The following is a 23,637-nucleotide window of genomic DNA, read 5'->3' on the forward strand; positions in this document are numbered from 1 at the left end:
GACAGAAGAAATTGTGCATGAGTGTGTGGACCTAACTGGAGTCACATCCTTTTCTCACTCAAATAATTTTATCTGCTTCAGGATTCTAGGGAAGGCCATGTTAAATTGTCCACATTAAACTGCTTGCTTTGGCATTCTAAAACTTCTTGTCGTTACTGCCTACACATTTCAATTGCAATTGCAAAGCCTGTGCAGCCTGATTCTCCCTTGTCTTTCTTTGCATTATGTTTATGTTTATACCATGTGACTGTAAAATGCTAACAGATCAATCTGTCCAGCAACGGATGTATCTGCATGGGATGCAAAACCATGAGAAACTCAAAATCAGCAGAGAGTAAGAAAGGTGTGAGTCAGATCCTTAACCAATTCACATCAGCTAAGAGACCACCTTAAATATTTACCATTCGTAAGTACTGCTACTCCCTACTATTTAGGAGTGGCAAATTTTAAAGCTTTAAATTCACTGTCTGAGAGCATTTGTAGAGGTAAACATCTTAGGTCTTGCCAGACATTTAACATAAAAAAGAAACGACAACAAACTGAAGCAATGCAGTTTTAATTCCAAAACTGTAAGGTTTAATCCGTAATAGCCAGATTCCATGTAAGATATGTATTTATCTGTAGTTTTGCTTTTTCCACAAAATTATCTTTTAGGAAATTATGTAGGTGTAAACCAGTGCTATATACTACAGTTTTAGTGAAGTGTTACTAACAGAGAGAATAAAGTAATCTCATTTTTTTACTATTAGTACTGAATGAGTTTGTGTATGATATCTACTTTGAAAACTTTATTTAGAACCCAGATTAGTGAGTTTAATTCGTCACAGGTAGTTTATTTTAAATTCAGGACTTGAATGTCTTTATGTTGGTGTTTGAATCATTAGTACTATATTGATCTTTATTTTTTGAGTGATAGTGATGCCTAAATATATTTTTCCTTACACATTATAAGAAATATCCCTGAGTGTGAATATTATTTTTTTTGTAATAATTTATTGTCTATTTGAAGTGAAATGGTGCCAGATGGCATTGCTAGTGATACAAAACATCAGAAATCTGTTGTAATCATACTCTTGAGAATGAAATGTCCTTTTTAAAATGACATCTGTAGTGAGATCCTATGCTATTCTTGCTTTCTCATAAAAATTTGAATGGGTGAGTTGCTCAGGACTTAATTTTTCCTTCCTTTTGCAGGCTGGTTAGATAACTTAGATGTTTCAAGTTGTTGTATCTTTGGTCTTTGTGTTTTGCTACTACATCATGAAAACATGGAGAAATTGTCTGGTAAAGTAAGAAAAGTTGGTACTGTCTTAGCAAACCAAATTCTAATGCCTCTAGAAACTGTATTGGAGAACAAAACCATCCCAACCTCTCAGTCGCTGAGCCATGTAGAGGAGGGAATGGAGATACTGCAGGAAGGATTCACTTCTGCTGGCTCCCAGCCCAGTGTTGTGCTATGCAGCAAGCTGACTTGTCTGCCTTGCCTCCATCCCTCCTCTCTAAGTCCACATGACTGTGTGACTGAAAGGTGAAAGACCAAAATCTTGCTAATTTTAATAATCCCAGCAGTGTTGTAATGAAAACCTGGCTCCATAGATTTTATATTTCTGGTAATGTGCAACAAATTGTACCGTCTTTAACTCTCTCCCTGGCAAAATGCCCACTGACTTCAGTGGGATTTTTGTCTGAGCGTGGCCAGAGTTGGAATTTCAGGTTTTGGTCCTATATTGATTTCTCAGGAAGAAAGAGAAATGGATTTATAGATTTTCAGTTAAATATTAGGAAGACATAAAACTGTCATTCTCCATAATGTAGTGATACAAATATGGGCAATCACCTTTTTGGCATTGCCTCTTGGGAATAATACAGATCTATTACTTTAACCCATTCCTAACATAATTCATGTGCAGCCATATATTATAGTTGCTGCCTTTCAGTGACACAACTAAGTGCCACAGCAGAACAAGACTTCATTTGCCAAAAAGGTTGTCGTCATTCTTAATGCAAAGACAGCAGTCCTGATTCCACTGTCATTCACATGGATTTTGCACCATTGTCAGTTTAATAAATTACTCTTGATTGATATTAAGATGAAGGGAATTAGGCTCTTGATATTGCTATTTCACCTTTTCTGTTCAAAGGTTTTCATGCTTCATGTTTGGTTTTACTCTTTCACCCTACCCCCCAAATTCTTTTCACTGCATTTTTATGAGCTAGCTAGTTGGAGCTTAGCATATTATTTTGGGTAAAAAAACCAACCAAACAGACAGAAACCAACCAACCAAACCAACCTCATTTGGCAAAGTCAAGTAACCTATAGAAAAATCTTCAGGCAGATGGTTTCTTCATAAAGACTGTGAAGATGAAAAACTTTCAGTTTACTGAAATTTTGTTATCAATGTGAGGACTCAAGAGAGTGAAGTACTAAGTGATTATGTTTCTGCAAGGGCGTCTAATTCTTGGCTATTTAGTATTGGTGTGCCTGAAGTGAGGGTGTGCGTTTTTCATGCATGTGGGAAGTGTATGTGTCTGCCTTTTGCAGTCTGGTCCTTTGAGACCTGTTTTTGTGTGACCATTACAGACTACAGTTTTGAATCTAGTCCAGTGCAAGAGAGGATTGTGGCTGTGCATAGTTTGTTTTGGTTTGCAGTCTCTCAAGGCAAGATTATTTTTGCAGATCAATTCAGAGGTACACTAATTAGGGAAGTTTATATGTCATCTGCTTCAGTTGGTGCTGATGTTCTTCGCGTGTTCATTAGATTCATACAGAATTACAAAACCGTTTTATTATGCTTTGTAGTAGTTGCTTCTTGTGGTAATCAGAAGTAAGGCTATGTTATCAGCTTCCTTTAACAGTTCCTTTTTGAGACTATTTGATTTCCATGCAAATCTATTCTGATAAATCTGTTGCTAAGAAACAGCCATGACTAAAATTTTGGTAAAAGAGGAAGTTACAGTGAGAATAAATGATTTTCAGCCTCAAATCCTTGAGTTTAAGAAGTTCTAGTGTATTTAATGCTAACATATAAATTACAATATCACAGGAGGCCGTGTGGACAATTGGGAATTGAACATTATAAGGTGAAAGGAAGCTGCAGACTTAAGAAAACCAGGGAGATGTTAGAATAAGAGAGAATGGTGAATGGTGAGCCAGGTGGTCAAGAGAGAACCAGTTAAAAAGAAAAAGGCAAAACTCTTCATAAAGGAAGAAGTGAGTAAATAAGCAGAGGGGGCACATCAGAAAAAAGCTAGGGGAGAATACTTGGTAAAGCATTCAGAAGTAGCAGAAGAAGCAGAAGTGATTTATGAAAATATTATGTGCAGCATTCTAAAAAAAAAAGATAAGCACTGCTTTATTCAAAGCCCTGCAGAATAGAAACAGTGGTGCTATCAATATTTTAACAAAACCTCATTGTGGTTTCATGACCAGTTTTGTGACCAGTTTCAGAATTAATGTGTCCATTTTCAAATCTGCTGTAGCAAAACTGTCAGAGTTTGGTTTGCAGCATAGCCACCTCTGGTATGGCTGAGCTAGCTGGTATGATGCAAATAGCTTTGAGTGTGGGGCATTTTCCTGCTTGCCATAGACACAATTTCAAGGAAGGCTGGCAGGAGAGAGGTGACAGGGGGAACCTCCAGCAGATGAGGCATCATGTGGCAAGGAGGAGAAGGTGTCTGCAAATGGTAGTAGGGGGTCAACATCTGGAGGCAACTCAGTCAAATTTGTGCAGCTAATCCCGTAGCTTGTGAGTGGTGGAGCTAGGACATAAATTTGGCATGTTGACTTTTCATGCATGACTGTCATTTGCTCCGCTGCAGTAATTTTTAGGTCTGTATTTGAGCAGGGTTTTGAGTATGTAAGGCTTCACTGACTTAGGAATTGTTTTTAGAGAAAGAAATATGTTGTTCAGAGGCAATTCAGCATCCTTGATCTGAAGCCATATTGGCAGGGATATTCCTTTGGATAGTCTCTTTATCTCCCTCCTGTCTCCAAAGGTGAATTGTATTTTGAACAATGTCCCAAAAGATCTAATTGGTCATAATCCAGAAGTCTGTAACTGTGGAAATGGAGAAGTGATTAATGGAAAGCAATTGCTTTTCTTTATGATTTCTTAGATGCGCACAAAACCATCAGATGCTAGAGTGACTCTGTTGCTAAGGCCATGCCACATTGGAGAACATGGCAGATGCTTCACTTGGGTATCACAAGAATTTCTAGTGACACATGATTGCTGAGCACCAAAAACCTTCCCTGTAAATGGTTTTGGCCAGTCTCTTGCCAGCCAGCAAGATTTTCTGAGCAAGGGCTGTGACCTCTGAAGGCCAGGGAGGTGTAAAGTTGCTGAGTGCTCCAGGGACAGGGGGCTGTAGAGAAAGCCACTGAAATGGCTGCTGTGGCAGAGAATTAGTTTCATTGTTGCTAAGTAAGCTAAAATAAATAGGAATAAAATGTCAGGTATTGGTGCTCAGGAAGGAAAGTAAGCTATATCTTTTGCTTTGTGCTGGAGGCCAGTTTTGGACAGCCTGTCTTCTGCACTGAAGCTTCCTGCCCCCCTAGCAGTTCTCTCCCAAACTCCAGATACTGCCTCTCCAGCACTGCAATATTTTGGGCCATCAGAACGCAAAGCCTATTGACGCAAGGAGAAAGTGAACTAGTTGACAAGAAATAGATAATGGAGCATTAGTTCACCATCTTCCTGTGCCATCCTCTTCAGATGTAGTTGGGCCTTTGAATTTTGTTTTCAAAACCTGTTTTTAAGGATGAGGAATGTTTGGAGATGAAGAGGAGCCAGTCCAAGAAAGCTTTAGTTGGGCTGCAAGATCATTTCAGTGAGACCTGAGTAAACAGCAATACCAGATTTCTGCAGATGTTGTTTGTAATTCCAGCATGATGTTTGGGTTGACTGTGTGTAATCATTTAGTTTTGCTTCTTTGCACATTGTCACGTTTAAAGTTAGCTAGTGTGGCTGTAAATTAAAAACTAATTGGAAACTATTATTCTGGAATGCTTGTTGAAAGCAAATTGAGAGGTATATTTCAATGCAGGACAGTATTGACTTCATAATTCATGCAGTTTTGGGGGCCTGTAGGAATCTTCCACAAACAAAAAGTGAAAAGTGAGTCTTCGTGTTACAGCGTCATCTTGTTAACACTTCCACTAATGAGAACTTCAGAAACAATTAAGGGGGTAGAACTCACTGAAATAAATTGTTTGTAAAGAATGCAATTAAATAATGTGTATTCTAGTAGAATAACCCACTATAGATTGTGGATTCATACATCACTGGTGTGTTTCTCACGTGGCTAAACTTATCTTGATTCTGCAGCCTGGAAAAGTAACCCGCTAATGCCGTCAAGTGTATTTACTTCAGTGATATATGCTGTGTATTTGTTGAGCTGTAGGCTTCATTCAGTTCTGAATAGACATAAATAAACATTTGATGAACCCAAAGTATTTTCTGTAAGACCGTTCAAGGTCCACCTTTTTGTCATTATGGAAGATTAGGGCTGAAAAGGGACATGGGAGATTCTTCCCTGTTCTAAGCCTGTGTCAACTATACCTGTATCTTTCCCAACAGATATTTTCTTGTGGCTTCAAGATCTACAGAAGTGGAGATTTTTGAGTCTTGTATAAGCAATTAGAGTGTCTGAGGATGTTTTCCTGACTTTTTAGCTCAGTCTTTGTTGATGCACTTTTGTGATGAAGCTTTTTCATTCCTGTCCAACGTCGGCACTAAATAAAGATTGTTCCCTTCCATCGAAAGGCTGTCCTCATGTACCTCCTCAGACTTCTGTTTAGGATAAAAGAAATCCCATTCCTACAGGTTTTGCTCAGGTGTCCAAGTATTTCTAGATTTTCCACATTATTTTTTCAGCTGATTTTCTTGGATGGGAGAGGCCTGTAGATAGTACCTCTATACTCCCAAAAAATAATCAGGAAGGGTTTAAAGAAGAGAAATAATTTCATTAGTAAGGTGTTGTGGTGTTTAATTGTTTGTTTGTTTTTTAAAGCATACAGACAACAAATACAAGTTCAATATCAGGGAGCATTTCTTCACAGTTGAACATATCTGCCATATCATCTAACCATGTCTAACTAAACCGTACTTGGAAAATTATTCAAGTTGAGTACTCCAAATAGCTTTGCTGTTCTCTCAGATAAAAACTCGACTGCAAAGTTAGGATGGGGAAACGTGTGTTGCTTCTGTACACATTGTATTTGTCTTCTAGACAATAGAGGACCTCATTCCCAGCCCTAGCACTTAGATTACTTATGAGAAGTGTGGAGGGAAGCAATTGTTAATTAAATAGTTTTTAACTGAATTGAAAGGCAACAAGGATTTAATTTGAAGTGAATTATTCTTTCTTACTTGATGCCAACAAGCGCATTCCAGCTGATCTTTTTTCTTATTGCGGTGATTTTTCATGGTAGTGTTTTTGAAGGATTGTAATTTTACCCATGTTTCCAAGATATCCAAACCTGCAGGTGGCTATAATGAATGGTCTTGGTGATCTATATTAAAAAAGATAAATCATTTTTTCTTTCCGTCTTCCACATTTTCTGCTGCCTTGTATCCTTCTCTGGCTCACATATTCATATTGATTAATACACTACATCCCTGCTAGATTTTTGTCTCAGGTCTGTGTTTCATTTGACTACCAATAATGAGAGGTAATAAATTCTTCATTCTCTATGATAGGGCACATCATCTGAGCTGCACATACTGCAAATGTGTCCATGAAGCAGTGGGCAGCTGTATAGCCAACATTTATGCTACAGCTGAAGGTGGGTTATATAGTAAGTCCCGAAGGGCTCTGTGATTCGACAGCTGGGGCTGGCAAGTTCCTCCTGGGTCCTGGTCGTGACTGTGACACAGATCCCACCTGCGGAGCTAGGCAAGTCAAAGAGCCATGCAGAACTCCTCATGTGGTCTCCAAACTGGGAATAATAGTTGCACGTACCTCACCAGGGATGAACTGTGAGGATTTATGGGTTATGGTGCTTAAGAGTTTGAAGGTGTGTACCAGATTGTGGTTGTAAGGTCTGTTATACAAATGCCTCCCATTATGGCTGAAAGGAGAAAGAAATTGGCGACCTTTGTGCCACAGGCTGACGCTTTGCTGGTGGCATCCCTGGGGAGAGCTGGCCCTGGAGTGAGACTGAGGCAAAGGGGGGGTCACGCACCCTTCATCCTACACAGACAGTTCTAGCAAATACAGTATGTACTAGAGACCTCATGCTTTTTCTTTCAGGTTTTTGCAGTGCTGCAAAGGAGGTTTCTTGGGTTAACTGCCTCGTCAATCTGTTCCAGACCGAATCACCTGTGTCTTTGTCCCAGTGTCCTATAGGTCTCATGGCTTTCAGGAAGTGATTTGCATTACGAAGGGGTTCCCTGGGCTATCCTCTCTGTTTGGAAACCTCCCTTGCAAAACTGTGACCTCTGGAATGTTCTAGGCTTGTGTGTAAAGGGATGTATGATTATGTGCATACAGGGGAATATAGATGATGTTGAGAGAAGAAAGGCAGCTGAAATTAACTGACTGGCATTCTTGCACAATCATAATGCAGAATAAAACCAAAGCAAAGAAATATGCAGCTGTGGCTCTCAGATTCAAAGCCACAACAAAAAGGCCTAATGAAATCCTTGAGTGGCTAGAATCTGTGTACAGTCATTTCAGTGGAAATTACCCAGGTTGTGTGTTTGTTGCTCTCTAGAGGAGTTAGGTATTTGAAAGAAGTTTTCCAGCAAGAGGAACAGGCATTTTAGGGGAAGGCATTTGAGTTAGCTTGACTGACCTTTTGACACCTAGCAACAGGGAAAATTTGGTACTGTAAAGCTGAATAACATACTTATTGTTTCATTAGACTCCAAGGTATGCATTATTACTTCAATAATTCTACATAGGAAAGAAAATAATCTGGCACTGTAACTTATTTGCTCTGTATGAAAGTGATACAGGGATAACAACACAATTTGGTCTTCTTGTGGAGCTGCAAGAATTGAGGAAAGACAAAATTGATTTTTCACATGAAAATGAAAGCAAACCACCTTGGATTCTTGATCACCCAAATGAAACGTTATGTCAAAGTACTGTGGCTTCATTGCGAGTCTCCACCTTGTTTTGCAAGGTTGTAAGTGAACAGATTCCTAAGGGCTGCTTCTTGAGTTTAAACCTTTATTTTCAGCTGCTTAATCCTCCAAGAGACATCCAAGGAACCCTCTTCCTTCTTTTATTCAGAAATGGTTAGCAGTGCACGATGACAGGGAACAGAAGCATTTTCTGGGTGTGGGGAATTTCTCCAGCTCTCTGTTCTGGTTCCTCCGACTTCTTGGGAGCATGCTGTTGGATGAGAACTGAACTTTTTGGGCAGTTTCAGAAAGTTTTTCTGATGTCATGTATCAAGAAGCAACTGAGTACAAGCTTAAACAAGCCCTGGTGGGTGCAAATCAATTAAACAGATTAATGATACCTGTCAGAAGATGTGAAATTATTTATCCTCCAAACACCCAAGCCTGGCAAGTCTCAGTTTTCTGAGTCACAGTCTTAATGTCTACAGTGTGTTTTTGGCTCAGGGTGCTGCACTGTGATGGAAGGACATGGACTGTTTGATCTGTGAAGAGCAGTGTGATTCAGCGGCATGGTCTTGAGTATAATGTTGCTTGGGGTGATCTTACTCTTGTGTTTTCTCCACCACAAACAAAGAAGGATTAATCCCATAATACTCGTTTCACAGCTGAATGTGACAGTGACTATTGAGATTACTTCACTAAGTCTGAGGGTAATAGCTGTTTTCTGGGGAGCTGGCAGGGATGGGGATGTGAGATGAGAAGGGACAGTTAGAAGGTGGGGAGAAGCAAGAAAAGATATTGCTGGACATAGCTGAACTGAGAAAGCATAGGAGCACCTTGCCTTGAGCTTTCCTTCATTAAAAGCATCAGCAGCTACAAAGCAAAGACTATCATTTTAATAAGCCCACTCTAGATTTGCAGAAGAATCTGACTTTACTTTGAGGAGCTACATCAAGGAAAGTGACACTACACTGGTTTCTCTTTGGGAAGCTTATTCAGGTGGCTATTATTTTTTTTTCTTGTGTTCTATTTATGCCTTTTTATTCAATTCCCTGTATTCAGCATGCAGCATTTTAAGAGACCAATAATATAAAATAATGTTTCTATAATTGCATTACTTTCTATTATGCTGGGCTCTCTTATCCAGTCTAATAGAATTGTGTGAACATAATTTGATATCACAGTTGCAGACAGTTGTTAAACTTAGGAATGCAAAGGAATATTCAAAAGTAAAGCTTACAGCACCTTAGTCAGAAAAAAAAAAAAAGTGTGCTAAGCTGTGATTGATGAGTTGTCTTCCAGAGGGAGTGAAAGATAAGATAGTGATTCAAGAGCTAAGCTAAAAAGATGTCTGTTCTAGTAAGAAAGTTCGATTCCAGCTTGATAAGAGGGAAAATTGAATGTCTGCTCTTGCTGAAGCGTAAAACTTACCTTTTAATCATGTAAAAAAGAACTTAGAATCTACAGCAAATATAAGAGTCTTAAGGGAAAAGAAATCTTGTATAATTGCTTTTTCAGAACGAAGTATTTAACTAGTGAAAAAATACACCCCTCCCAAAAGAAAAAAGAGACAATATTCAATATGGCCTCAAAATTCAATAGAGGTGATGCTGAATGATGTGACATGCTCTCACTGTCCTGCTCTTGACTTGATGATGTGCTATTACCGTGCCCAGCACAGACTGATCCCTGTTCCCAGAGGACGTAAGAATAGCCCGTGCTAACGTGAGGTCAGTTGAGAAATCTTCCTAGCAGTCAACATCATTTTTCATGGAAGGAGGCATCACAGCACAAAATCATCTCTATAAACAATCCTCTTTACCTGAGCTGCCTTGTAATACTTGCCTGAGCAGATGCATCCTTGTAACTAAGCAGCTCCAACCACAAAGCTAAAATTGGCTGGGTTTTTTTTTTTTTTCATAATCATTATTCCTGTTGTTTTCCAGTGTGCCTGAGCCATTAGTAGTGACTTCAGGGGGCAGCTGGAGTGATGTGTGATACACAGTAGTGTGTTGTGAGGAGGCTGTGGGATATTGTAGCCTTCAGGAGATTTTGTTAGAGCTTGGAGAGCAAACATGGAGAGTAGATTGCTTATAACTTTGACACAGTAGGGGGAAGGAGAACTAGATGGACACTGTGTTTGCTTGTGACCATCTAAACTAAAGTCTTTGTGCTTGCAAGACCATGACAGATGCAACAAAACCCATATGTTCTTTCTTATTCTGCGTTTGAGAGCTTCTCCTTTTTATTTTTTGGCTGAGCCTCTTGCCTGAGTCAGGCTATTATTTGCTTTGGGACTCTTTCTGTACTTTGACACACACAAAGGTCATGTGGATAACTCCTGTGAGAGCCAGTAGTCAGGTGTGTTGCCACAGCCAGCTACCTAAGGTTTAGGAGAAGTCTTAAAATAATGCAAAGCAAAACATAGCCCAAACAAATAGCAGTGTAGATAGCTGTTGGTAGTATGCATGTTAAAAGTGCATTTACTCCAATGGTGATAGAAGCAGCCGGAAAGGCTATATTTTGTAATCATGAAACTGCTTTTCCTGGCCAGAAATACCAGCACACCTTGAAAATAGTTAGTTTTATTACTTTTTATTTCTAAACCTAAGGAAATGCACATTCATTGATACCACCAAGGCCAAGAACAGTGCAGAGATCCACTGTTCAAGAGGTAGCACAGAAGTGGGTTGTATTTCAGGAAGGGGTGCTGATGGTAGTGAAGGTAAAACCGTGACCCACCTCAGCAGTGTTTGATTACTTCCAGTTTTCTGTGGGATGTGCAGTAAGAGAAATTTACTGGTTTTGCCTGTTCCCATACCATGTGCTGAAGATTGATTCACAACTTAGGGTTGTCGGAAGTATTTTGGCTTTATTCTATCTTGTCAGTTTCAAATATAATTGGTTGTCTTCACATCACCGCTTTTCCAGAGAGCTGCTGGTTTTTGTGCACAGAAGGGCATTTTCTTGGGCCTGGGTAGTGCAGAATGGATGGCTTTTTAGCCCAACATCAAAGAGAGGAGAAATTCAGCCCTGCAGCATATAGCTCTCATGTTGCTTCTACAAGGCAGGCTACCATTTCTCATCTGACTCTGGCTTCTATCTTCTTAAGATAAGAAATATGCTCTAAAAATGCAATCAAGTGAATATGTTGGGCAGCACATTTGAAGGTGAAGAGGGCCTCTGGAGTTTTCTTAAAAGCTCTACCTGACTGTGAGTCAGCTGTTGGCAATAGCTAATGGCTACTGACAACCCATGATTTTCCCTGCCATCAGTGACATTTTGTCTAAAATTTTCAGATTTCAGGTATGAAACCAACAGTAGATTTTATAAAAGCCAGAATCAGTAATAGGTGACTGAGGGAAATTATCATACTTATTCTGCCTTTGGCAAGTAATTCAGTGACCCCATTTCATCTGGATGAAACGACACTTTAAAGCGCTTTAAGAAATTACCCTACAATTTGAGCTCAGTGCATATTCAGAAAAGGGCAGCTCTAGCTTCTTGTCAGTTCAAGTGATGGCCTCATCTTGCATCTTAGAAAATGGTTATGCATTACTAGAATATCAGTCATAGCCAGCTGCAATGCTGGCCTGTAAATGTAATGTGGCTTAGTGCATTCAAAAAGTGAAATGTAACTTCATGCTAAGTGGATAGTCTGGCAAATAAGTAAGTGTGGAAACAGTTTATGTATCACTTTGCTCACATTGATGAAAAGGTCCCAGCAAAGGGTAAGTTTGAAAGGATGTGAACTCAGCTGCTTCTGATACACAAAAATATCCATCCTTGTCTTAATTAGAGAAGAAATATACAGGAAGTAGGATTTTGGAACCCAAACAACTACTTCCAAAGACCATTACATGAGCTAATTACTTGCTAATAAATGAGAGGGTTCACTAAGTGACACAGCACCAAGTTCCCAGTGTTTGATTTTCTTAAACTCTTTTGTACTGCCAGGAATTGCTTCGGAAGTCACCTCGTTTTCCAGATTTTCCTCACCTACATCAGAGAGCAGAATATACTTGGAGCCTGCTTCATGCTGCAGAGAAGACTAGTTTTTACTAGTTAGCCTAATTGAGTAAATAGATTTATTGAACAATTGTCTACTTTTCACCTGCAGCACTTTGTGGTTTATACAGATTGAAAAAAATAGTTCACCGTACAAAATTGGGTATTGGAGTAGGGCAGAAATGATTTGATGAACAAAATGAGTTTCTATTCATTATCCCACTTTAACGTCTAGAAATGTGTAATGGTCACTTTTCCAAGCTGTCACTGCATGTGTGGTAGAAGCAAACAATGACAGAAGAGCCTCCTTCTGTACAGCAGAGAACAGTAGGGCTGTAAAGGACTTAGAGACATACTTCTATTAAATTACAGAGCCAAGACAATTTGCCCATTTGCTGTAAGAGAAGGGATCTGACCCTCACACTAAAGCTGTATTAGTATAAAAGGACTTTATTTTCCCGAGAAAATGTGTATTTGTTGGCCTGCTTTTTGTAGCCATTAGCTTGACATTCAGAAAGTTTATAGAGACATAAAGATGATGCTTAGAAAAAAGTGAATGTGGTTTTAAATGGGTATGCACTCTATTGCCACTGCACAGAACTCTTATGCACCTGAAAAAGGCGTTGTGACTCCATATAAGTATCTTGTGTGCCATCTGAGGGACTTTTCCCACAGTTTGTTAGGCTCTGCACTTCATTAGAGGAATCTTCCCCAGAAACTCTTAATCCTGGCAGCTTTCCTAGTAGAATCAGTCATTTGAGGATCTGAGTGATCAGTAATGACAAAACCAGCCTTGGTATTAGTATTTCACTTGATAAATTACAGAGATCTAGGCTTCAGTTACATTTGTCAACAGTGACTTTCCAGTGAAGTGCAAGGTATTTGAAAAATTACCTCTAATGTTTCAGGCTAGGGGGGAAAGTACTTTTTCAAACTATGAGAACATTTCCCTCATGCACCATTAAACCAACTGGGGAGAAAGGAAAGCAGGACAGAAGTGCGAGTACACTTGAGTCTCTAAAGGTAGGGTTGAGTAGCCACACGCCAAATTATCTAAGTTTTATTCCTATGAGCTATGCCATGTAACGATAAAGTGTTTTTTTTAATGATACAGTGAGCCACAGAAAAGCAAGAGTTTCTTTTCTTTAAAGCCGCCCTTTCTTGGCTGCTGCGTCTGGGCATGTCCTCATTCTCATCTTGTTCCTTAACTGTGTGTGTGCTGTGGTGGATCCTGCCCATCTTCTGTCACGTCCTTGAGAAAGTATCTACAGGACCTGATGCTGGTCCCCATTCTCTCTCTGCATCCCCCCGTACCTCCTGCAGACACAGATGCCATAGACAGACATAGATGCCACAGACACAGTGTGGCAAGTCACTCAGCTCTGTGTTTCCTCTGCACTATTCCTTCTGCCCACCCCAAAACTCAGTCTGGGCCTTCAGTGTTTTTCAATGATGTGACTGGTGACTTGGAGTAAACACAGATTTTTGTTGTCCGCAGGGTCCTCTCTGCTGCCCCCATCTTGGGGGGGGCAGTCACCTCACCTGCCACTGCTGCCTGTGGGCTAAACGCTGGTGGTCATCTGAGGATGCTGTTCCAAGATACACACTTCCAGAGGGCAAACTTTTACATCTGTTTCTAGCATTGTCTTTTAATTGTTACAATTAGAAGATGTGAATGCCACTCCAAAAACCTGGGTTAATATGAATGGAGAACGAAGTGAAATGTGACATGCATGATATCTGCAACCTCTTAATTGGGCAGATTAGGCAAAATGTTGTCACTGCTAAATGGTGATTCTGGTTTTCTTTGAATACTGGATGTAAACTGGAAGATGTAATGAGGAATTTAAATAGCAGGGTTAGATAGTAAGAGTTCACATGTTACCTATGATGAACTCTTTGGTAGATCAAAGGCCCCTGAGCTCACAGAAGTGGAACGCTCTGCCAAGCAGGACTTCTTTTTATCCATTTACGAGGTTTTATCTACATGGCGCTTTCATTAAAAATATAAAGCACAGAGTGAAAAAACAAAATAAAAAACCAAAACCAAACGGTCACTGAATTACTGATAAAAGTAACCTCTTTGTGAAAGGTAACTAGACTCAGGTATGGATGGGGGAGCTAATGGGGTGTTCCCCTTGGCTGGATGAGCCTCTCTGCAGCCTCTCTGAGATTTTGCAGTGGGGTGGAATGCATTTTTCCCCCTACTCTTCTCAGCATCTGTTATGCACCTTCTGTGACTGTTTAGATTGTCCCCTTTGGATTTTGGCTCTCAGCCATATTGTCTTTCAGAAATTACCAGCCTGCCACGTCAGGATAAGTCCATGTCCTCTCTGTCTTTTGTCTTGCAATAATACCACCTCACAGGGAGAGCAGGCATTCCTTGGATTTGTGGCAATTATTGCTGTGTGATCAAAGCAGGGCATAAGGTAAAAAAGTTAACGTGTGTATTTTATAGCTTATTTCTAAGAATGACAGAAGGAGTTCAACAAATTTGGAGATCTTTCCTGGTGACAGATTATGCTGGACCCTGACTTATTTAGTCTAGGTGATCTGCCAGTACAAAAATTTGCTTCACATTCCAGCTCCTAATGGAAAAAAAACACTGTTCTCCATCTGCACTCAGACATATAAAATTTCTGAGGTAAGGTCAACAAGGCACACAAGGAGAGCTGTTGACTGTGGAGATGGAGAACAAATTGGTCCAAAAAAAAAAAAAAGTCTGCAGGTAGGAAACCATGTGCTGATTTACTGCAAAATCTTTGTTTCTGACTCTAGGTCCTTCTTCAGTTATCAGCAACGACGACGATTCAGCCAGTCCCCTCCACCACATCTCAAATGGCAGTAACACTCCATCATCTTCTGAGGGGGGTCCTGATGCAGTCATCATTGGGATGACGAAGATTCCCGTCATTGAAAATCCACAGTATTTTGGAATTACCAACAGTCAGCTCAAACCAGACACCTGTAAGTACAAAAAACTGTATGTGTTTCAGTCATTCATTTACCTGTGCAAGTGCTGGGGCTCTTTAACAGAGCTAGCAGAACAAAATGCTCTAAATTCCTGGGAGTGGAAGGGTGGGGTTAAAATGTATGCAATTTGTTAAAGGTACATGGGATGAACCGCTTTACATCTGTCAAAGCCAAATTCAGCCCTTGTCAATGAAGTCGGCAGTGTTATACTCAAAGCCTGATCCATATTCCATCTAAGTCACTGGTAGCTTTTCCATTGATTTCAGTGGTCTTTGGCCAGGCCTATGCACTGAATGTCTTCCTGGGAGAAAACAAATCCTGAGTCAGAAGCAGGAGTCAGTATTGTTACATACATGCTGCTTTTAAATTGATCGTGTTGTCAATGAACATGACCTAACTTTGAAATCCAAGTATTTGTAAAGCTATAAGAATGATAAGGGTTAAAACTTCAATTCCTTTAATTTTATTGTATAATTCAACCTCTACAACTGAAAAGACGTTGAAGTAGAGCAGAAGTTTGCCTGATGGACGATAAATGTCACATACAAATTCTTTCATGTTCAGCTAGAAGCAGGTGAAATGTGAAAAAATATGAAGTGTTAAACATAATTAGCTATGAACAGTTAAAAAAGAGTATACCTAACTTCAGCTACTGTTCTTCGAACCTAGCAACAGTTTTAGAATTGGACATCTGAAGCATTGATTTTTGAACCAGTGATTAGCATTGCAGCAGATGACTGAAAAAATTATTGTGAATAATAGTAAGTGCAAGGCTTACTATTTTTCATCGGTACATTAAGATCTTTAAGTGTTTCAGATAAGGTTGTTCCTGCCTCATTTTTCCTCCTTTTGTGTGTGTGTGTGAATGTAACATACATTTCTGAAGTGTCACTGGAAGTCTGGGCTGTTTCTGTGCAAAGTTGCTCCAGAGATTCCCAGTATAGCTGGTGAGCATTGGGCTTGCAGCTGAGAGACACTACATCCTATCTGTATCCTACCCTGAACGATATCACTTCATAGCACAAACTGTAGTCTAGGGGCTTACTGCCAAGGTAAAAAACCTTTGCCTCCAACTTTGCAAAGCTTAAATGCTCTATTAGGAATCTTTCTTGGCCTGTGCACGAGGGCATGCATACATATGCTTATGCATGACTTCTAAGCCTGCAAAGACTGATGCTGGACTACCTAAGTATCTTGTGAATATTAATGCTCATCCACATCTAGATTGTTGCACTAAGCACAATCCACAGAAGGATGTTGCAATGCAACAGAAGGTCTTTTTTTGCCTTTTTATTATGCATCCCTGATGTTCACTCTCTACCATAGCTTTTTTGTGTGGCATTATTTTGTGTTTGGAAATGCCCGATTATCTCTTTTACTAGAGGATATTTGAATAATCTGACATAGCATATGCGGTGGGATGCAGAAGGTAATCACTGAATCACTGATACTTGATCAGCACAAAGAGCATGCTATAGGTGCATTCTGATATAGAACATTAATTCCTGTGAAGAATAGAAGCCTCTAGGGAATCAGAAATGGGCAACATGCCTACTTGATCCCTCTAATATTGTATAAGAGGCCATGCTTTTAAATATGAGGCTACTGTACCTTTGTTCCTAGCTGGATTAGACAACATTAAAATTGTTTAATTAAATATTAGTGACTACAGACTATTTAACTTTCGGCATTAATGTTGAAACAACATACATGCTGTTCTGGGGAAAAATCCAAACCGTACCAAAACACAGACTTGTCTCACATTTAGTGAGCTGCACATTAAGTACAGAGGCATTAAATCACAGCTGACTAGTGCTAAGTAGGTCCTGATCCTAAAAATACGTAGGTCTGTTTGGTTTTGTGTGCTGCAATGAAACCCACATGGTGTCAGGGAAATTCATCACAGCACATGAAGTTCAGTTTGTGCATAAATGCTTGGAGGATGATGCTCAAGACTTTGCTATGGTGCTCTGGCCAGATTGTAGAGCTGATGCTCTACATTCTGCCACATTGCTGTGGTGGTCTCAATCTTTGTGTTTTTATTGCTTTAGCAAAGAGAATCAGGTAAACTGTGACAGTGTATAAAACAGGGCAGATTTCTCCTACCACATTGAGATCTGTCCAATAGAGTGTAATTAAAATTGTCTCAGGCAAAAATGGTCTTCCCATAAATAATTTCACATATGCTCTCTTTCCGTCTCTCTCACTCGTTTTTTATTACAGAGCTGCACTTGCCCTTTCTTAACCTGGCAGCCTCCTCCTGATGTGTATATCTGGTATTTATAAACCTCTAAGCTAAGTAGCTCTCCTACCTTTTTCCTGTTTACAATAATGCCAACTTCAGATGTCATCTGGTTTCTCATCTACAGCAGGATAATTAACACTTATGTTTATTTCCTATCTGGTCTACGTTCCATTGTCTGCTAGCATTAAAACCAGCAATCACTGACAGTCATGCTGGAAGACTTTCATATGTATTTAGCGTATGCTGGTCTGTGGACAGAGGTGAGACATCAAGCTAGGTATGCACATCATATAGCAGTTTTCACAGAATTTTCCCAGAGTACTTCTGCTCTGAATAGCAAGTGTGGTTTCTTTTTTATTATCTACTTAGGCCATGTTTTGACTGCTCTAGCTATCCATTTCTAATACAGTGTATCGAGCTCCATTAAAAAAAGTATTAGAAGTGTATGTGTTTAAAAGAAAATGATAAAGTTCATTGTGATTAATTTAGTTTGAAATTCCCTCACTGTAGCAGTAAGTTGGTACTTTCACTACTGGATAACTAAATCCTGAAGAGTTATGGCTTCTAAAAAGTAAATGTCAGTCCAAAAATTGTAACAATTCCCTCCTGTGAGAAGTAGCTTTCAAGGTGGGAAAAGCAAACTGATGATGACCAAAGACTCATTGGCTAGAGGGGTTAGGTTCTAGTCATCGCTTAGGAGGACTGAATTTCTGTCCCAGGTTTCATCACAAGTACTGATTTGCACCCTTAATTGCCATAACATCTTCCAACTGGGTTTGGCTGATATTTCCCTCTCCAGCTGCTCATCATCTTAACTACAATCCCCTGATGCTTCTTCAGCACTTGTCTGTGTGACACCCTATTCCAGAACTCCTGGCTTTTCCTTTCTCTGCCATGTACTCTTGCTTGCAGCTGGCCAGTGGGCTCATGTGCCACTCCAATATCTCGAATGTTTCCACCTTTAAACTGTACAGTCTGTGGTGCATACATGTTTCAGATACATACCAGACTTCTTGGTTTCTTTTTGTGTGAAATCAAAAGGTATTTCTGCTTTGGCAGTACTTGGCTGACAGTGACAACTCCAATTTCAGAAGCATAAGAGAGAGTCTACAGCCTGGACATGGTGAAATGCTCTTTGCACCTAAGTCATTATAAGCCAGGTTGTGCTGTATTAGCATCAGCCTGCAAACCTCTTGCTTGGGAATTAGAAACAGTGTTCAGTTGTTGCTCTTGAAAATTGGGCCATAACTTTGTAGTGAAGTAACATTACCAGATGCAGAAACCTTGCGTGGACGGCAAACCCTGCAAAGATTTTTGTCCCCTGCAGTCAACTGCATGATGTAATACCATGTGGATATAGATGCTAACTATTGCTAGATGGTTAGCTTGACTAATATTAAGAGCTGTCGCAGTCCATAAACTATTTGATATTTTCATTAATACCACGGTATTTCAAAACTTAGCCTTCTACATCTCTGCACAGAAATTGTGCTTATTAAAGTTGCCAACTGAGCCCACCAGATGTGTTGAAACAGGACGGAAAAAGCAAAGCCATTTTCCCCATGAACAGCTATGAACTTTCTTCGTTCATCACTGAGCCTGCAGCCCAGGACTTGGAATATATCAGCCCATTAATATTATGTTTCTGTGCTTAATGGTGTAAATGCAGTCAATAAATAACATTGCTGTGTTGGTAGTATTGTGAAAAGCAAAATCTGAGGAGACATCATACATAAAATGTCAGTGGAAGTGCTCAGGCTGAGACTCTCAGGGCAGAACTTGGGTAAGAAGCTGCTTGCAGGTGGTTTGGGATTTCAGGAATCAAATAGTTCTCTGAATCTCACCCCAGTAACCCCCACCCGTGCCCCACAAAGTCACCATGGTTGTTTTGGTGCAACTGAAAGGAAACCTGGAGCTTTGCCCTTTCATGTAGAGGTTTGCAAGCTCCATAATTCAGGCCCCAGAGCAGCTGCACTGACGTCAGTTTGCACTGCCCAGCTAATTTGTACACACAACTCACTCGATTTCATCCCTAAAGATATTATCGAAGATGGAAAACAGCATACTGGGCATGCTTGTTGATTAGTCAGTGGGTGGTTTAGTGGCAAGATGTTTTTAGTGGCTGACCATACATATAACCAATGCATTTCGGATGATGTGATGTGGATCGTTGTTTTGATAAGTGAAATTGATATGTGAATAAAGTCAGTATTCATGAGATAGTCTTAATATTTTGTCTATATTTCTCCAGAGTGGGCTTGTGTTCTTGAAGTACAGGAGTGTGAATGTGTGGTTTGGATAAGCATTGTTGTACTTCCAGCTGGCCTTTTCTAGGGAAAATCTGTGGCTGATTACAAGGTGGTAGAAATAATTTTTGTAGATTAGTTTTCATTTATTTGGCTGATCTGAAAAAAATGAATTTACAGTTTGTAGCTCCAGTTCCACAGTAAAATTTCTAATTACTTGTGCGTTGCTAATTTTAAAGGCAGAGGTTTTGAGAGCATCCCTGTTCTATCCCATTTTGAACATCGAACTTTTCAAATTATGCTTAGAGATTTTCATTTGCATTTTAGAGATTGTTACAGCAGTTAGTTAAAGGTAATCTCAGCCTTTTTCTGACTCTCCTTGTTCTTTAACTACAGACTTCCTTTTAACATGCACGTAGCCAGACTGTGGTTGTCCCTGGTAGGCAGGAGCATTGCAGAAATGCTCTGCTTCAGTCCACCACCTTCTTGCATTAATTTTAAAGGAGAAAAGAAATAGGAGTGTTATCATTTCACTGTGGCTCCCACAGTACTGGACTTTTCAAAGCCTTAGGTCTTAGAGTCTGGTCATAATGTCAGATTTCTGTTTAGAATGAGAAAAATGTGAAGAAAAACTTGAGAATGTGTGCCAGACCCCAGAAGGCTGAGGGGGGAAAAAAATCTGCACTTGTTTTTCTTCTGTTTATTACATTTTTATTCTTTTGAAACTTGGTTTCATGATTGTTGAGCATTTGAGCGTGGCAGCAGCACGTGAGGATGCAGAGCTGGCCCTGCTTTGCCAGCGTGGGAGATGGTCCCTGGCGTGACCACCGCAGAGAGCAGAGGGAGCAGCCAGAGAACCAGGACCCACTGAGCTGCCTTCCCTCTCCCCATCGGTTTGTGGAAAGGTGCAGCTACCTGTAGCTCGGTACCTAGTTGTTTCTGTGGCTGTGACCACTCACACCCTGCAAGGCAGACTGGTTTCTCTTCATTTTGGAGTAGGCTGACAACCTTCTCTCCAGCCCTTCAATCAATAGGAATGGGCCATTTGATATGAAAAAGGAAGTAGCTGTCTGTATTTCCAGGGTGGGTTCAGCAGAAGGAGAGGATGTGGTCACTCAGTGTATATTTCTCAGGTATCCTTGCTCTAGGAGCCCCACAGCAGAGCATGGCCACAGCATGAGTTTCCTCACTTGGGTGCGTGGGCTCTCACTGCAGAGTGGGGATGTGACAATCTGCTGACATGAAAGCTGCGTGCAAAGAAGAAAACCAGAGAGAGCCTCTGCACTGCAGGAATCTGCCAGACCTCTGACCCAGAGCAGTAGATTCATTAATTTCTGTGTTCTGCTCATCCTGCACACACGGTGTCTGGTAGAAAACAGCAATGAGCGTTGGGCAGACTGCCTGCAGCGGGCAATCCCTCTTTGACTTTATTTCCTACCTAACAAATAATGGCATGTTCCAGGTTGTATCTGTCACTCTACACTCTCCTACAATTTTGAGGAACAGGGGTAATTTTTGACTCACGTTGCAGGGCAAAAAATAGACTGAGTTCGTCCTTGTGCACAGAAGAGTCTCCCAAGACAAACATTCTCTAAGCATTTCAGTATCTTCTGAAAGGCTTTTGTATGTGAGTGGCCATAAAAGAAAGGCTGTGGTAGTGGTTTCTTAGCCAGTTAAGCCCTAAGCCTGGGGATTTTCCATCAACTCCTGAAGTTCACAGAACTGAAAATTTATAAGCAGCTCATTTTCCTATAAAAGACACCATGATCTCAACAGCCAGAATGCAGAGGAGCAAAAACGATTGATCTTAGTGAAATCCATACTGGGAGGAAAAACCTCGCTGCCCAAGCTGAACTTGCCAATCTTGACATTTGTTGGTAGTCGGCATTCAGAGGTCAGGAGGCTTAATAGGGCATTTACTTCAGGACCTTCAGATGCTGAAAGCAAAAAGCTTTAGATGCTGAAAGCCAACGAAGAATGAGGTTGAGAATACAAGGAGGGATATACATGTTATATTTACTGCTTGTCCTGATCCTGCTGTGTGTTTTACTCTGGGGAGATTTGATTTGCTAAGTAAAAGTATAAGAGAGAAGTTGACTGAAGAAAGACATAAAGATATATGAAGAATAATTTTATCATCTTGACTAAATACTTTTGTAGTTTGATTGCATGTTTTAATCCCTTATTGCAGTCACCATTTAAAATGTGTGTCTTTGCAACTGTTCATCAAGTCATACATGTGTCAGAAATGTCAGCCATAAATATCTGTGGTGTATTTCATTAGCTGCATTTGACTTTTGTTAACTGGGTAAGAGATTTGATTCCCGGACCATAGCATATTGAGTCTCAGATATTTTTCGCAGAAGTGTGGTCACATATTTCCTTTGCCCAACAAATCTAACAGGCAATAAATAAAATTATGAGAAATTAGATTTTTTTATCTCCTGCTGCTCATTCTGAGACTCAGCAGACCTGAATTTTTTTTGGTTTCCAACCAGATGGAAGAAATTCTTCCAAAGGCAGCAAGCCTTCAACTTGAAAAGCGTGGGTTTCTACCACCTTAAAATTCAGAATTGGAAAGAAAGTAATATTTTCAGATTTAGTGTAGAGGTGAACCTGTAGAATCACTTTTTCCCCCAGAAGCTGCAGTCTTGGTTTGTCCATGAAGTCCATTTACATCTAATAAAAACGGCAAGATATCATACTTTCAGCAAAATGTTTTCATCAAACAGAATGTTGTTCTGTGACCTGAATTATTCAGTAAACTACCTGCTCTGAGAGTCCAAATGCTGTAAATGCAACTACAAGAAAGAACAGCTTGGACTTTGATCTTTAATTTATGAATAGAATGAGTGTTTTATCACCTGGAAATACAGCACGTGAAGCATATTCTGGGCTAAATAATGGGTGTTAGAAGGAGATCTGAACAACGAAGACCCGAAATATGCAGTTCAACCACAGAGAGAGAGTATGAGGCAAGACAGCATGAAACGTATGTTCTCAGGAAAGTGACCAGTGTCAAAATTCAGGTAGAACGTGCACCGTCTGGTCTAAATTTGTCAGGTAAACTTCAGATAAGCACACTGTTCTTCATCAGAGCACTGAAATGCTCTGTCAACATCAAGCCCAACCATGGACTTCATGTGAAGAGAACACTTAAGGACTTTTTGAAAGATGAAGTGAAATTAAACATGTGCACAGGCATTCCCTGCTTTTAAGGTATTAGTCGAGATCAAAAAAACACAAGATGGTGCTTTCTTAGTAGGTGTAATGTCAGTGTTATCACTACATTCATTTTGTCATTTGACAGTACATCTTTATCAGAAATGTATACACTATTTTGGCACCAAAATATGTAGCTAACTCAGTAATACTTAAATGAAAAATAGCACCATTTTTTTGTAATGATTAAATTATGCCTTTCAGACTCTGTGCTGCATACTAAGTTCTACAGATGTTTATTTTATATACAGAAACCTGTATATATATGTAAAAACATAATGGGAAAATAACATAATGGAGGTTAAATAGGTAGTACTTTTATTTAAGCTGAATGGGAAAAAAAAGTAATCCATTGTGAAACCATCCTTGTCATGAGCCTAAGCATAAGAGCAGGATTGGGCCTTGGATTTATTCCTTTGTGTCAGTGAGAGTTTTGGCTAAATAAGAAATACAGATCTCAGGAAAGCAAGGTAGTATAAATAAGATTAAAATAAGAATTTTAAGTATAATAATTACTAAAGTACGAGAAAATCAGAAGTAAATAAAATAATTTTGTTGCCAAAATTATTTCATAAAACCTACTAGGATTCATCACCAAACAACTGCACTGTTATTAAGAAACATGAGTGCGTAAAATGCAGTTAGCCCTGAGCACAAGCTCACCCAAAGACGACTTTTCAGAGAAAATGATCAGGAATTCAGTTGTGCACGATAAGTGTTGGTTAAGACAGGGTGGTATTTATCGCAGTTGCAGTGTGAGCTATTATATGTTGTTTTTCAGCTGTGTGTAACATCTTCACAGCTCTCACCAGCAGCTGTCTCTGAGGAATTAAGGCTGTCAGCGCTTTGAGACTATGGCTTGAGAGCGATT

General features: G+C 39.8%; 1 protein-coding gene across 1 annotated transcript in view; it reads left to right on the top strand.

Annotated features, from left to right (window-relative positions):
* The window catches only part of NTRK2 (neurotrophic receptor tyrosine kinase 2), a gene marked incomplete at its 3' end in the record, with an annotated part of 173,792 nt that overhangs the window by 75,199 nt on the left and 74,956 nt on the right, over positions 1-23,637 (top strand). Inside the window, exon 9 of the mRNA XM_080362473.1 lies at positions 14,859-15,047. Within this exon, the coding sequence (XP_080218599.1) occupies positions 14,859-15,047 (189 nt within the window). The remainder of the gene's footprint in view (positions 1-14,858; positions 15,048-23,637) is intronic.

The sequence above is a fragment of the Nesoenas mayeri genome, assembly GCF_963082525.1.
Source record: "Nesoenas mayeri genome assembly, chromosome: Z".
In the NCBI taxonomy this organism is placed as follows: Eukaryota; Metazoa; Chordata; class Aves; order Columbiformes; family Columbidae; genus Nesoenas; species Nesoenas mayeri.